This window comes from Ursus maritimus, unplaced genomic scaffold (assembly GCF_017311325.1).
Source record: "Ursus maritimus isolate PB19 unplaced genomic scaffold, ASM1731132v1 scaffold_1, whole genome shotgun sequence".
NCBI lineage: Eukaryota > Metazoa > Chordata > Mammalia > Carnivora > Ursidae > Ursus > Ursus maritimus.
In genome coordinates this window covers 69,689,468-69,706,379 of record NW_024423343.1, presented here as the reverse complement: position 1 = coordinate 69,706,379, position 16,912 = coordinate 69,689,468, and the positions used below count along the sequence as shown (strand labels likewise).

General features: G+C 34.5%; 1 protein-coding gene across 1 annotated transcript in view; it reads right to left on the bottom strand.

Annotated features, from left to right (window-relative positions):
• BAZ2B (bromodomain adjacent to zinc finger domain 2B) overlaps window positions 1-16,912 on the bottom strand; it is a 404,062-nt gene that overhangs the window by 42,797 nt on the left and 344,353 nt on the right. The window contains exons 23-27 of the mRNA XM_040644603.1: window positions 9,118-9,258; window positions 6,316-6,570; window positions 5,148-5,362; window positions 4,212-4,286; window positions 2,775-3,018 (exon numbers count right to left, since the gene is read on the bottom strand). Of these exons, the coding sequence (XP_040500537.1) occupies window positions 2,775-3,018; window positions 4,212-4,286; window positions 5,148-5,362; window positions 6,316-6,570; window positions 9,118-9,258 (930 nt within the window). The remainder of the gene's footprint in view (window positions 1-2,774; window positions 3,019-4,211; window positions 4,287-5,147; window positions 5,363-6,315; window positions 6,571-9,117; window positions 9,259-16,912) is intronic.

The window sequence follows — 16,912 nt, the reverse complement described above, 5'->3', positions numbered from 1 at the left end:
TCTCTGACAGTGAATAAATAAAATCTTTAAAAAAAAAAAAAAAAAAGAATTCTTTCTCAACTTCCTTAGCTAAATACTCCTGGAATCGAGGGCAGGAGGAATGATTGACAGTATATTGTCTTTTGAGCGTCATTCTGCAGGCTTATCAGTATCTCCAGCATTCTTTTCTGATAAGTGAACTTTAACCTTTATGCTCCTTTTATACATGTCTATTTCTGTGACTTACGGTAGCTTCCCTAAACACACACATACACACATACACTCACATACACACACCTCTATGACCTTGCCTTCTTCCCTGTAGCCTACTCTTCAAAGCTAGCCCCTTCACCTTGATTGAAAACCCTCCAAAATGTTTAGGGACCTTATACCATTAATTATTCTCTTCATCTCTTTAATCTTCAACCCCCCTCTCTTATTTTATTGACTCAGTTCAACCAAAGATCATCTCGTTGTCTTACACATCTGAAAAATCCTTGGTCTTTGTCTACCTCTAGGAACTAACTGTCCTTTCTTCTGAGGCACAACGCTTAAAGCAGTCATTTTCACTTTCTCACTTTCTATTTTTCTCCTTCAAAGCCTGGCTTCCACTCCTACCCCTCTATCGAAACTGTGCTGGCACTAGTTACCAGGGAGTCCATGTTGCCAAATTCAGCAAACACTTTCAGTCCTCAGCACATGAGTTTCCTGCTGCCTTAATACTGTTTATCACTGTCTCCTTTTTGAAATGTTTGACACGAATAGAAGAGAGTTAACATTGTGGGCCTGACTGCTATCCTTTGAAAGGCTTGCTCATAAGATTGGCCCTTGGTGTCTGGGAACTTGGATTTTGAAGGGTTTACTTCACTTTGATAAGACTGGCTTGCTAAACTGTGCTAACAATGTGGTTCATACTTTTCTTCTGGGAGTCTGGAATTTTGGCCCATGCTATGCAGGGGGTTCCAGCCCCCCAGTAAAAACTCTGGGCACCAAGTCTCAAATGGGCTTCCCTAGTATACAACATTTCATATATGTCACAACTTATTGCTGGAAGAAATAAGCCTATTCTGTGTCATTCCCTAGGAAAAGACTCTTAGAAGGTTGAGCCTGGTTTCCTCTGGATTTTGTCCCTTATGTCTTTTCTGGTTGTGCTTTGTTTCCTTTTGCTCTAAAATTCAGAGACATAGCATGACTAGATTCTGAGTTCTGTGAGTTCTCCTACTTAATCACTGAGTCTGGAGGTGATCTTGGGGATCCCTGACCCACTACAGAAATCTCCTACCTCTCTATTTCTTCCTCTGCAAAAAGCCTTGTGAGATTTTAAATACTGATGTTCCCTGGGGTTCTAACCTCAGTCCACTACTCTACTCACTAAATCAATCCCCCTGTGAAAATTTATCCACTTCATGATTTTAGATTAATATCTATGTGGTAATAAGCTCCAGATCTATATTTTCAAGACTGACCTTTTCTTCAGGCTTCAGAATCTCAAATCCAACTGACTGCTGAACTTCTGCATAGGCACTTCAAACTCAACAAGTCTAAAATAGGCTACCATCATTTTCTATCTTCCACTATCTGTTTCCTCCTCTCATCCTCCCCTACCATCTATTTAATCTGCTTCTCCTGATTTCACTAGCTCAGTAATGGCAACAACAGCATGCAGTCTCCCAAGGAGATAGTTGGGAATCAATCCTACCCCTCCATCAACCTACACAGCCCATCTTCAAATACTACTCATTCTTCCCACTAAATATTTACTGAATCCTTTCCTCCTTCATCCCAACTACCATTGGTCTAGTTTCAGATCCCTCACAACTCATCTAAACTATTGCACTATCTCGTGACTGATCTTCCCACCTCTGATCTTGCCCTACCCAAATCTGTTTCTATCTTCTGCAGAATTGCCATAGTGAGTCACTCAAAACTCAAGTCTGACCATGTCTTTACCTTACTGATAACCCTTCAATGGCTTCCTATCACCAAAAAAGTATAAGATCCTAGTACTCAGCTGTTGGATATGAGGTTCTCTAGTAACACTGAAGCACCTGTAATTCCCTTAAAGCACATTGTGGTTTCAGGCATCTGGGTCCTCGCTCATGCTGTTCTTTTTGCCTAGAACACTTTTCTGTAGCTTCGTCCCAGGTCAACGTGCAGCCCACCTTGTAGCTCAGCTAAGGAGTCCAGAAAGCCTTTGTGAGAATTTATTCCTCAAAAAGGTTAAATGCCTTTCCTTTGTACCTGACTAGCACATTGTAAATACTGCTATCAAATCAGTGGACACTCAATACATTACATTTTCTTATTTCAGATATTCCTCAGTGAGAGTGTAAATTATTCGTCTTTGATCAAAAGCGCCCAAAGCTAGGCACATGATAAACTGGTATTTAAGAAATATACCAATCTCACTAAACCTAACAACACTTTTAGGGCATGAAGGATTGTACAAATGTAAGGTACTATGTTACTCAAATGAGAGAGAATACCTGAAGGTAAAGAATCTGCACAGTTCTCTGGAGAATGCTCAAGTCATTATATAAAAAGAAAAATTTAACTTCTTTCATTCAGTATAAGTGCCTTCTATGTGTAGGCACTGTATTCAGTATCCACCTAGTTACCACAAAAAACTTTATAAGGCCAATATTCTAACATTCAGTTTTCAGATGAAGAAACTGAGGCAAATAATTGTCAAAATGGAATTCAAATGCAAATTCATTTGACTCCAAATTCTGTGTTATTTTTCAATATGTTAGGCAGTCTTAGCTAAGTTTAAAAATCAACCTAAATTTGATTACCTCATCTTCACAGATATCAGTCTTCTTTCCTTTTTTGTCTTCTTTATCTTCTTCATCCTCATCATCTTCGTCAGCTTGGTCATCACTATCATCGTCGTCATCATCATCAAAATCACTGTCTCCCCCCTTCCTTCTTCGCTTGCGTCCTGGTGTGGGTGTGCCCAACGGATGCTGTTCTTCTCCAAGATCAATGCCACCTGAAGTGTCTCTTTTGCCTGTTTTCTTAGCATGAATGATTCTGAGCCTTTAAATATGAAAAAAATGATGGTATGGTTAAGTCTTCTTTCTGTACTTTTTAGAGAGCATAACATTTTTTAAAAAGATTTTATTTATTTATTTGAGAGAGAGAGAGAGAGAGAGAGAGCACAAGTAGGGGGAGGGGCAGAGGGAGAAGCAGGCTCAATCCCAGGATCTGGGGATCATGACCTGAGCCAAAGGCAGACACTTAACTGACTGAGCCACTCTGGTGCCCCTTGTTTTTTAAGAGAGAGAGAGATGGAGAGCGCATGCATGGGGTGGGGTGAGTGAGGGAAAAAGAGTGAATCTCAAGCAGGCTCCATGTCCAGCACACAACCCGACCCAGGGCTCGATCTCATGACCCTGAGATCATGACCTGATCTGAAATCAAAAGCTGGACATTTAACCGACTGAGCCACCCAGGCGCCCCAAAGAGCACAACATAAGTTTTAAGCAAAAATACCTTCTGGTATTTTTGTCAGTAAGGAATACATCAGTGACAATAAAAATTAGAATTAAGGAAGTTTAACAAACATGTTTCCAGAAATTACAGGATGTATTAACTTTCAAGAATTATTCAGGATATCTCTTTGGAATTAGAAAACATTTAAAAAAATAAAACTTAGAAGGCTGAAAAGATTAACTCTAGCAATGCCAAGTGATAATTCCTGATCTCATACTATCAGACTGAATAAATTTAAATTCAAATTACCACAAAGAAACTATCCTCTTATCATAGAAGTTGAATAATTTCAGCATTGTATTTCCTGGCAGGAAGCTAATTAAGTTTTAATGCTGAATGCATTTGGGTATCTTAGACCCTCTGTAAAAGCAAACTTTAATTAGAAAGCAATTTAAAAAAAGTGGTAGTTCCAAACAGATTCTGTTTATGACAAAAGTAACCAGATAGCAACAACAATCTTAGAAAATGTGATTACTTGACTTGTTTGAAATAAAGAAGATAAATGGACTGTTTTCTAAGTTTGAAGAATATGAGCTCAATGAATCTCATTAACTATTTTCCACTGCAAATTCTGACCTTGAGTTTCATTAATTTCATATCTCATCTTTATTAAGTTTTACCGTTTCTAATTCTAAGACAAAATAAAGTTGAAATTCTATCTTTGCAATCTGTATATTTTACAAGGGAACTTGTACAAAGGAAAAACAGTAGACTAACTTTAATAAAACAGGACTTACTTTCGAAGTTTACCTTCTACTACCCACTTATCTCTCCTCAAGTTTGACATATAATCAATGTTCTTGTCAATTTCACTGTCAATGCAAAAATTAGAAGACATATATTAATCCTTATGCAATACATTAATTTGGTAATAAGCGAACTGATGCAGTTTTTGGTAAGTATAAATGCTGATTGCCTATGAATAGCAAAAACAACTCAAAATTACATTAATACATTATCATATCTTAGAGATATATGGAAAACTTAAAATGTCCAGTAATGATAGAAATGCATAGCTCCAAAATATTTGGCTTGATCCTTTTCTTACAAAGGTAAAAAACTAAAAGTAACATATTTAAATCTGTAAAATAATAAATAGCAAGAAGAAGATGAACATGAATTTGTTCACCAAATCTTGAAATACTAGAGTGGAGAACTTACTTTGACTCTTAAATGAGACTAAGTACTTTTTAAAAAAGTATAAATTAATAAATAAATAAACTAAAAATATTAAGACTGCATTAGCACATAATAAAATAAAAAGTAGCTGGATAATTCTAGGAATGGCTACTAAGGAAAATCAGGCAGACATCTATCATTGAAAGACATTGAAAAAAAGAAAAATTCTGGATTCTTTCATTTTTGGCACTATGGCAAAAAAAGTATTTTTACATTTCAGTGTATAAATAATTAACAAAATTATTATATAAATAAAACAAGTTATAAAGACTGTATACCGTATGATCCAAATTTTTGTTTCAATAGACTTCAAAGAAATATATTAAAATATTATTAGCAGTAGTCACCTCTGAATGGTGAGATCAAGTGTAATTTTAACTTTTTTTGTGCTAGTCTGTTACTTCAAGATTTTCCATAAGAAATTTGTATTATTTTGTGATTAGGCAAATTCAAAACAGAAAACAGTCACCAGAAAAGTCTGGGTATATGCTTACCTCACCACACTCTTACTGCATGCCAGTTCATTGATCAGGAAAGCCAAGACTGAAGCTTTCTGTGCTGGAGTATGAGCCTGAAAAGCTTTGGTTTTCAGGCTTTCGGTAAGTTCAGTTTGTCCACAATGGGCTTCCATAAAAATCTGCAAAATCTCCGAAACATTGTCTCGATTCACACCAACATTCAGCAAATGTTCTCCAAGAGCTGTTTTGGCCTATAAATGTTTGACATTTTTATCAGTATTGATCATAACCATTCATGACATAAAAACAATACGATTTTAAAATATGGATATTACATGATCTAGATATTACTGACAAGGACTTTATTCATATTTTTGATGGAGTGGAGATTAAAAATAGGCAATAGATCATAGCCAAGTATTTAAGTACTTGTAATCCTTCTATTCCTTCTTCAAGCCCTTGATTAAAAGTTAGGCAGGGAGAACAGTATGTAAACTCATGGGTAGAAATAATCTATCACACCTTCTTTGACTATAGAGACTACCCTAAGCTTTTCCAGGCTTTATCTAGACATTCTATCAGTAGTGGTGGGGGGGCAGGTTCAAGAGCCCTGTTATTGTGTTCTGGCTCTCTGGTGTCATGGGTTCTACTGCCTGCCTTAGGGAAGGAATAGGGAGATGAAGGAGCAATTAACAGATGCATCTGGAAGCTTTTCACTCTACAATATTATCTGCAGCAAAGCTGACCAAAATGTGTATCTTAGCCGAAATTAAGATAAATATGAACTTAATGGGTATTAAGAGTCTTCATGTGCTGATCTATAGGTGCTTTGATTAGCCTCAGTTTTTCAAGGTGATTAAGACAGAACACAGTATAATTTCAGAAGGCACACATAAGTTCTGTTTTATGAATTATGATTTCTCTTTTGTCTAATATCACATGGGTATTTCTTTAAATTTGGTTTTTGCTGACAGCTAGAGGAAAAGAGTAATTTGGGAATGATCTATATTCCTTAGGCTTTATGAGCCAGGTTTTTCTAGGTTTGTACCAATTTAACCTGAACCAGATCTACATTTAACTTTGTGAGACACGTAGGAAAAAAACTGGATCAGTCTATACAATCTTCAGCTAATATGCTAAAGCCAGCTAACAATGCACTGATAGTACAAATTTTAAAAAAAATTTATATTTTGGTTTTTTTTACCTTGTATCCTGTAATTAGACCTGGATCACATACAGCAGCTGAGAGGAGCCTCACAAGCAAGTCTTGTACTTCACCCATGCTGTCCCCTATATTTAGCAATCCCTCTTGAAGAACACTCAGGTTTGGAACATCAATATTCACATCAAAGCCCAAAACTTTACCAAAGTTTCGTAAGAACTGCACCACCATGAGACAGTCTGAAAATGTACTTCCAGAGAGAACAAGTCCTGGAATACGAGGCAACTCTGGCAAAGGCTGCACATAAAACAAAACAATAAATAAATAATTTTAAAGCCATGATTTTATATCTTCTGAAGTAAAAGAAGTTGCTGTCTTTGTTTTTCCTGCATCAATCATACCAGTGATTTTCCCTCTGGATTGTAAATCCCCTGGGGGCATTTCTACAACCCCATGGTATTAAGTACAGATAGGCTCTCGAATGCAACTCACCAACAATAAATTTGGTTGAACCCAACATGAACTTAGATTTCTGCAAAAGAGAACACTAATTTTAACTAACTTACATATTGATAAACATTGGTTTACGTGGCTGGAGAAAAAATTAGATAACATAAGAAACATTTCAAAAGTACCTTCCCATGGACATACTTAGTAGAGTACTGATTTCTTCTAATGATGGAGACCAATTTATATTTCACACTACTTTAGGAGCTCAGAAACTAACAGGGTACATCTGTGGGCTGTATGGTTGGGAGTGGTGGCATTTTTGGCTACTGAATGTGGACAAATTACTAGGTCAACATGATCAGAACCCATGACCCTATCAAGAACCCAGTTATACTACAACTAACAGTCTTTAGGTTTCCAATATGTAGCGAAACATTAATACTGAGTTTCAATATTAAAATTAGAAAGCTGTCTCTTTTGCTCCTTCTCAAATATTTTTACATATTAACAGTTTAATGACCAAACTGTAGTACTAGTTGTCATAAATGTTTAAAAAATTAAGGAAATAGGTAAGCTAAATTAAAAATATTTTTGTAGGGGCGCCTGGGTGGCACAGCGGTTGAGCGGCTGCCTTCGGCTCACGGCGTGATCCCGGCGTTATGGGATCGAGCCCCACATCAGGCTCCTCCGCTAGGAGCCTGCTTCTTCCTCTCCCACTCCCCCTGCTTGTGTTCCCTCTCTCGCTGGCTGTCTCTGTCTCTGTTGAATAAATAAATCAAATCTTTAAAAAAAAAATATTTTTGTAGATAAATGGGATTCAATAATTGTATCTTAAACTTCAAGTAGAAAAAAGTGTGACATGTAAATATTTCTTTTTCTCTGAATTTGTCTAGTTCAAAAATGTTCCTCTACCCTTCATTTACTGAAATAATAAAATACTTTTTCTACTAATATTGTATGGGAACACAGAACTATGGATAATAGCTGATACCATACAAATCTTTAACGTTCTGTTTTAAAAGCATTTAATTCAGAGACTTTTCCAGAACCCTATCATATACATACATTTCCATAAGACTCTAAAAATGTATATAACAAAGCTAACAAAAATAAGGCTTAAAATGAACATATATTTGACATAATGCGTATGGATTTAAGTAAAAATAAAAGATGCGAGGAGATGTAAAGCTCATTTAGGATTAAAAAATATTTACTCACTCTGAGGCTTATTAAATGTGTTAACTAACACATTCTGGGCTTAGGAAACTTTAAACACACAATTGACTAAAACTAGCATGTATACTTTCATTTTTACTTAAAAGCATTTATGCTATGTAACTAAACAGAATATTAATATAATTAAATCCTCACTGGAGTATTAAAAGTTTGCTTTAAGTACTTTAGAAGCGATCTTACACAGATTAAGAAACAGTCAATATTTATACATCAGATGAATATGACTTATAAGTAAATATAGATGCTACTGATCAAGTATAATAATATGTCATAGAGATGATATGCAGCATCAATATAATTTTCTAGAAATACCATCTTCTTAGGTACAATCAAACATAATAGATTTCTACTAATACATGAAATCGTGTCAGATACTAATATTATTTTGCTCTTTCCAGTTTCTACTTTTACATATTTGAGCCACATTAGATGACTGTGAAGCATGATGGAAGGGAAAGCACATATGAAGTACTTTGGTTGGCTATACTTCTTGGCTTTCAGGATGATAAACAGTATGGACTCTGGAATTTAACAAACTGGAGATTGAATCCAAGTTGCTACTTATTAGCAGTGTAATCTTGGGCAAGTTCCTTAACCTCTTTGTGTCTCAGTTTTCCCCTTGGTAAACGGGCATAAATACCAGTTCCCCAGGCCTGTGGTGAGGATTAAGTGAGAGAATTCATCTAAAGCACTTAGCATAGTGTCTGGCATGTAGTAAACATACTCAGTAAACGTTAGCTACAATCACTAAAGCACTGCAGGAGGTCATAGAGTATAAACCATCACTTATGTAAATATCTACCAGCGCGTGGTGAGGGGCTAGAGCTTTCCGTACCTAAATGCCTGGAAGGAACCAAATGACATATAGAAATCCTATCCACTTCTCTAATTCATCTTTGCAGATTTCCTCAGTATTTCGACTTCAGTTTAAAAAGGCTTACAGTGCTCCACTTATATATTAAGAAGCACCATTATTGGCATAGGAGCTCTGAGAGGTTTATTGGTGGCCATCCAGGAAAGGCAGATAGACCTTGACTTGGAAACCCACTGCTCTGGTTAAAAACGAAACGCTTTCATAATGGCAACTCTGGCAAAGGAATCAGGTGAGACACAGGAAAAATTAAACTTACTAATGAAATGTTTTACATGATAAATTACCTTTTGGTCTGCTAAGCACATATCTTCATTAGGCTTCTTTAGTTCCTTTGCCATTTCTAATTCTAATCTTCGTTGCTCTAGTTTACGTTCTTTATTTAATCTTTTCTCATCACGTTTTTCTTGCTTCAACCGTTCTTTTTCCTTAAAAAGAAAACCAGGTCCAACAGTCTCTTTAATCATTGTATGTGTTTGAAAAACCTCCAGTTAAAAATTTAAAAAGTTATCAAAGGGTTATTATTTTCATGAATAGAATTCTCAGGATATTTAGGAATACACTTGGAACTACATAGAAACAATAACTGATTTTCACCCTTTGAGTTTTAAAATAATCTTATGACTCTGTGTGTATGTGTGTGTGTGTGTGTTTGTATTACCAATATTAGATTCAACCCGATTCAACTCAGATTATTCCATTATTCAAAATTTATTCAATCCTTCCCCAGGTTACAATATGAGAATCAAATACTTATTAACAAAAGCAGATATACAAAATTCACATGGGTAATTAGATATTTATAAAATACAGTTAGCTAGTATTAACACAAATTTTTGTGTAGCTCCAGGAAGCAAGGGAGGATTTATAGCATGAAAGTGGAAGCAACATGCTTGAATTTGCAAAAACTGTTCTTTCAATTAACTAGTCTTAAGACAGCACCTATGACGAAATCAAAATACTATTTACCACTATAAACAACACTTAAGAGAATGTAAAATGGATTCTGAAGGCAATTCAAAAGCATTAAAAAAATATTTTCAGTAATGGTATGTCATAGAGATGATATGCAGCATATGGAAATAACTGTCCTGTCTCCCTGTTGTAGGGGATGGCACCCTGTTGGAAGAAGTCAAAAGTTTTTCTACAATAATATTAGTGTCAGTACTTTATTGCCAGACTTCAAATACAATGTTTACTTAGATGAGAAATAACAGTGGAACCATCAGGCAGTTCTAACCTATTACCTCACACATTTGACACACTAATGATGGGTTTACTTTTGTATGCTGGTCTCTTCCTTGTTTAAAAATCTGTCAATTTTTCAATTTTCTTTATTTTCATCAAAATAAAGTCCAACTCCTTACTTTTTTTTTTTTTTAAGAATTTATTTATTTATTTGACAGAGATAGAGACAGCCAGCGAGAGAGGCAACACAAGCAGGGGGAGTGGGAGAGGAAGAAGCAGGCTCCTAGCAGAGGAGCCAGATGTGGGGCTCGATCCCATAACGCCGGGATCACGCCCTGAGCCGAAGGCAGACGCTTAACCGCTGTGCCACCCAGGCGCCCCCCAACTCCTTACTTCTGAATTCAAAACTCTCTCTTTTCTTATCTCCGTTTTTGTATTCAATGTAGATTTAGTCAAACTGTTTGCTATTCCTGAGGAACATCTTGTTTCCTCACCTCCTTATATTGGTGCTCTCCAAACGAGAAGGTCATTACTCCCATCTAGTGGATCTTAATCCTATTTAAACACTACCATCTCCTCTTAATTCTCATAGCTCTACCCTACTATTTTAACATTGCACTTATTGCTTCCTATACTACATTAGCATTTCCCCCCATATTCTAGCTATATCTGTTTCAATTACCATGGCTAAGATAGCACCCTGACTGCTGTGGGAGGGCGTGCCACAGGAGAGACACAGAGGAGAGGATCTTCCTGCCAGAGTAGAGAAAGCACAGTGTATTTGAGAAATTGCTAGTAGTGTCAAGAGTGGAGTGTAGGTTGCAGATTGAATAGTTGCTGAATATTATGATACAGAGCCAGAGGCCAGGTCATGAGAGCCTTTTTATATGATATGCTCAAGTCACTGCTCATTTTTATACAACCTCTAAATTTCTGGGTTACTGATTCATACAGACATTTGGGAGGAAAATGATTTGGAAACTGTATTGTGAGATTATTGACACCAAAAAAAGTGCTACAATTAATCTTACTGATTATAAACTAAAAGCAATTTCTGAGGGTCTAATGACATAAAATACACACAATTAACATGCAACATTCCCACAATGCACTGTAGATTTTCAAATCAAATTATCATTGGTAGAAGATTTTTTTCCCCCAGAATTGGATTTTCAATTTATAAACACATGAATGTTGCTCTAAGAATTTTTTTCAAGGAAGAGAAAACATTTTGGTCACTCACCAGAATATAAATGACAATCACCAACAGAAAAAACAAATGTCTCTTATAGATTTCAAAGTAGCTGGTATAAATTTTTCTACCATATAGGACTAACCCAGAATTCTTAATAATGTTCACGATAATAATTACAAAAATAATAACTGAGACTACTATTCACTAAAAACTATTGAAAATGGTCAGCATTTCTTTTCAAAAAGAAAGGACAATGTGACACTAATGTTCTCTTCACTGTGCCAACGTCACTGTGATGCCAATCTGGGGGTACATAATACTTGAATGACAGGTAGACAATGAGCTAAAGTGCATTTAATGTCATGAGGTAAATATGGCTTATATTCGTGGATACCATTTTTAGCTAGTGATAGGCAATATTTTTTCCGGTTAGAAGAATTGTTATAATATGGCATGGAGGGTAAAATGACATCAATTTTTAGGATAAAATGGAGATTTCCAAGAAATCTTAGAAATTTGTAGGACCTTTATTACTTAAAGACAAGCATCCATTCTTGTCTTGAAGTATCAGGGATACTTCAAAGAAAACATGAAGTCTCTAAATGTAGTAAATTTGGTGAATTTACTCACTAATTTATCTAATGAACTTTAATGAATTGTATAAGACAAGATAACTCTCAAAGAACTAGAGCTTCTGGGTCCCCTCAACAATCAACTAATATTTAAAATGGTATATAAAGACAGTCACAATCTAGCCCCACACAAGTTTTCATCTCCTATGTCATGATTATCAGTGTATTTCCCATGCTCTAGTCACACTGTGTGGTACAGCTGTGTGGAGAAGACAGCGTAACCAGTTTGAGGCATTGCTTGGATGATGATGAAGATGATGAAAAAGGACAAGGTGGAGGATGGGGAGGAAGATGAGGAGTACAGACAAAAGGAGGAGAAAGAGGAGAAGGAGAAGAGCAACAAAGCCAAGATGGGCATACACAAGGTGAAAACGAATTAACCCTCTCTTTGCACCTTCCTCCTCTCTGCCCACAGGCCATATTGAGATACAACACTGTACCTTTGTATACGCCATTTCCTCTGCCTGGAATGCAGAACCTCTCTTCCTTAACCAGAAATAAAGCCTGATTTTATTCTTCTCATAAGTGCTTCAGGCATTTTAATCTCTCTCTCTTTTTCTGAGCTTCCACATAACATTATATTATGTATTGCACTCTGGGACAATTATTTGTCTCAAGTTGATCTCTTACACTTTAGTGTAAAGTTCTAGAGGTCAGAGGAACAAACTTAATTCACCTGTTTCTTTACGGACCTATTCAATTCCCAGCAGTACAATTTGCCAGACACTTCAAGGAAGTTTTTAATGATTTTATTTTTCTCCCTATCAAGTCTGTATCAGTTCCACTTTCCTCTCCCACTGGTCTCAATGTTATTCTTATTTCCAACTACAGTGTCATATGTCTTTAACAGAAATATTTGGTGTGCCTTAGCATATAAAAATTACTTAAGCATTTATTTGTTTGCTGAATGATTAATTCCATAAATGCCATATAAATAACAACAGGTTAACATTTGTACTAGTCATTAAACATATTCAATGGCTGATTTTTTTCTCAACTTTTTATATTTCATTCTGTGGACAGACATAATTGATGCCTTCTATTTTCAATTATACACAAACCTTGTAGCCAAAAGCATTTAATACATTTATTAATAATATTCAAGTTATATTTGGGAATTTAAAAATATCTGATATATTTCTCACATTTACTCCAACATTAATTTCATAATCATTTTAATTGCATACACTATGATTTGATGTGCTTGCAAATACACTGTCTCCATATCAAAATTAAATAGACTTATTATCTGATAATTTTTTCCAGAAACTGAAGTTTAGAGTGGCAGTGCTACTTTAGGTCAAATTTGAAAATAGTTAAACTTGTGTAGTAGTCTCTCTTCTAGACTTGGTATACTGTTTGAAAGAGCAACATTTACCAACTTTTCACCTAAGCCTTTTTTTTTTTTAAAGATTTTATTTATTCATTTGAAAGAGAGAGAGACAGAGAGAGCACAAGCAGGGAAGAGGCAGAGGGAGAGGGAGAAGCAGACTCCCTGCTGAGCCGGGAGCCTTTTGTGGGGCTCGATCCCAGGACATGGAGATCATGACCTGAGCCCAAGGCAGATGCTTAACCATCTGAGCCACCCAGACACCCCACACCTAAGCCTTTTCTTGACAAATTAAGTTACTATGCTTAATCCTACACTTAATTTCTGTAATATTATGTTTTTAAAGATTTAATTAATTAATTTAGAAAGTGAGAGTAGATGTGTGCTCAGTGTGGAGCCAAGGCAGGGTTCGATCCATGACCCCAAGATCATGATCTGAGCTGAAACCAAGAGTGGAAGTCCAACTGACTGAGCCACCCAGGCACTCCTATAACACATTTTGTTGCTATGTCAAATACCAGGATTTCACAATCGAACTTCCTGGTTTTGTAAGGTCAATTCACAACAAACCTTTGGTGTACCAGAGAAGACTTATGAAACCTATCATAACATGAAAGGAATGTTAAGACATATTTTACATTAACAATGGTTAAATTTCAGGGCAATAACTTAGACTGACTACAAATGACTACAAAATATAGCTCCTGACTATATTTTAGATTGACTGTCAATAATGACAAGCAATTAGTATGCCTCCTCTTAATTTTTTTGGCTTTCATCCTCCCCATATCCTCCAGTTTTCTAATGTAGAAATTCTTGAAGTAAATGAACTCTTGGAATATAAGTCATTTACAATAAAATATCTTTTAATCATCTTAATTACAGTAATGGACTTTTCCATATCAAAATATTACTAATATTTTAGTTAAGAAGTCATTTAAGTTTCATTTTAAAGTTGAAACACCTTTTGATAGCAAATGCATTAAATTTAGATTATCCCAAACAGCCCAAAATACACAGGGTGAAAATTTCAAAAACCAGTTTTTTACGCACACAAAAAGATTACTTTAGGGGCTCTCAAGGCATAAATGAGAGTATTTCCAGAAATCTATAGCATAATAATAAATATAGGAAATAAATTTATTCTATTTTAGAATCATAGAAGTTTAAAAACCAAACAATGAATGTGGTAGAATGACCTGTTATTGTAAACTTTTACAACTTATCAGACTGCAAAACAAGACATTTTTAAGAGACATGCTGCAAAGATGCCTTCTTTTTTTGTTTTTTATGATTCTACTGGGTCTCTTAGGTGTTTGTTCTGAGCATAATTAGGAGAATATATTTCTTTTGACAGCAACTTGTACTTAAATTTCAAAGACATAAATATAATTTAAGAGACACAAGTTTACCTCAGGGTACAGGAAGAATACAAGTATAAGTAAGATTAATAATACAAGCCATTTATAGAAGACAGATGTAAAGATTAAAAGTACTACTGTTTTATGGTAAAATTGAATATGAGTAGAATAATCAGGGTAATTTTTTTTTTACAGGGACTGTTTTTACATTTAAAATATTATGAAAATTAAGTTTAAACAAATGAAAAAATTATGAATCACATGATGGAGAGAGCTTTACATTTTATATTTTAATAAAAATTTTATTTTATAGGTATAATATTTAAAAAGAATAAAACCTCCCTGTTATCATATTTTCTTAAAATCTCCCAAAGTATTACAGAAGTCTGTACTTACTTAAGGTTGTATATCTAATACTGTGCAGAATAGCTATTGTAAATGTTTCTTAAATTAAAATTAAAATTGTTAATAATACTTAACTCAGATAATCAGAGATTTTAATATACCTAAATTAAATTGATAATAATCTTTTAAAAACTGATTTTGTTTATAGGACATTTAACATGTTATCATACGGTTAATATAAAATTATTTGTTTTTAGACTATTTAACTTTAAAATTAAAGGACATTGTAAGTACACCATATAAATACAATATACAAGCATGTCACAGAAGTATATTTACTATGTCTTCAACCAAACAATGGGTTTGCTTAAACAAAACCATCTACATGTGCAATTCTACTTATTTTCATTTTTCACTAACTAATGATTAATATAAATATAGGATTATAAAATAGTCTTATGACTTGAATCATGGATGGGGAGGGGTTATATATTTTTTCTGCTTTCAAATTGTTTATTAGATGACTTCTGAAACCTCAACTACTCTCTCGTATTTTATGGTTTTGTTTCCTAAAATGCTGACACAGTCATTCTGTGATAGATGTATATTTAACAACCTTTTGTAGTTTATTGATCCTTGGAGGGAGACATATAAAAGACTCTGTTGATTGCTGTGGTTGATTTTTCAGTTAATATGAGTAAAGTGATTATAAATTTGTGACTGTTATGGTTTAAAGTTTTTATAAATGAAAGAGGAGATTTTGAGCTACTTTGTCACATCGCTTTAATCAACCTGTTTCTAGTGCTTAGTAATAATGCAAGCAGAGGTATCTCATATTATACTTGAATTATACTAGGAAATAAACCTTTTTATTCATGAGACTAACTATTCTTTCTTATATTTTCTTATGAAAATATTTATAAACTATGATGATACAGTAATGACCCTTTAAAATTAATAAGAGAATAACAAGTAATTTATATAAGTCTGAATATTCTTACTAATTATAGATTTTTAAAAAGATTTTTATGTATTTATGGGGTGGGGGAGAGAACATGAGCAGGGGGGAGGGGTGCAGGGAGAGGAAGAAGCAGACTCCCTGCTGAGTAGGGAATCCCATGCACAACACCCCCTCAATCCCAGGACCCTGGGATCATGACCCAAGCAGACCGCAGATACTTAACTGACTGACCCACCCAGGCGCCCCACTAATTATAGATTTATATAAAGGAAAATCTATAGATTGGGATTATTTTAGGGAAAATATATTGAGTTAATACTAAATCAAAAAGATCAGTATAGTGTACACAGAGTAACATAAAAGTGGAGTTTGTGTTACCATCTTACTTTGATGGATATGGGGAGGTTCTTGGAATAATTTCAGATGTTATAGGAAATTTTTAATTAACAAGGTGAAAGCAATTTATTTTTTTAACCTCATTAGTTCTTTAAATATTATTCATAGCATTTTTGTTTATCTTCTCTATTTTTCTTTCTTCACAATCTAATAATTAAATGTTGAAAGTATTTAAAGTTAGAATCATGATCAGTTCAGAATTTTTGGTTGGCCCTGTAAAAACTTAATTTTTACAATAAAGTTTGTTTTCTTAATAGTTAATAACAGAAAAAAATTACAGGTAATAGGAGATAGAATATGAAGCCAAGATATCCCTATTATTGGCATTACACTAGTTACATCTGTTGCATGTTAAGTAATAATAAGGAAATGGACAAGTACATATAGGAATATTTTGTTAATATTCATAGAGGTGGCACATTGATGTAAAGATCTGATGAAAGTTTGGATTGCCAGTAAAAACATATGCCTAATTGCTGCCTAACTGTTTATACTGTAAATTTTTATCTCTCTGATATGATAAAAAAATCATTATTATTATTTTTGTTTTTCTTGCAGTATCTAATCTAATGCTGTGCACAAAATAATAAAGAAGTTAAAAAAATACTTAGTTGATCACATATCTATAGGTACCATTCAATAAAGGAACACAATTTAAAATCAGAATAACTGGA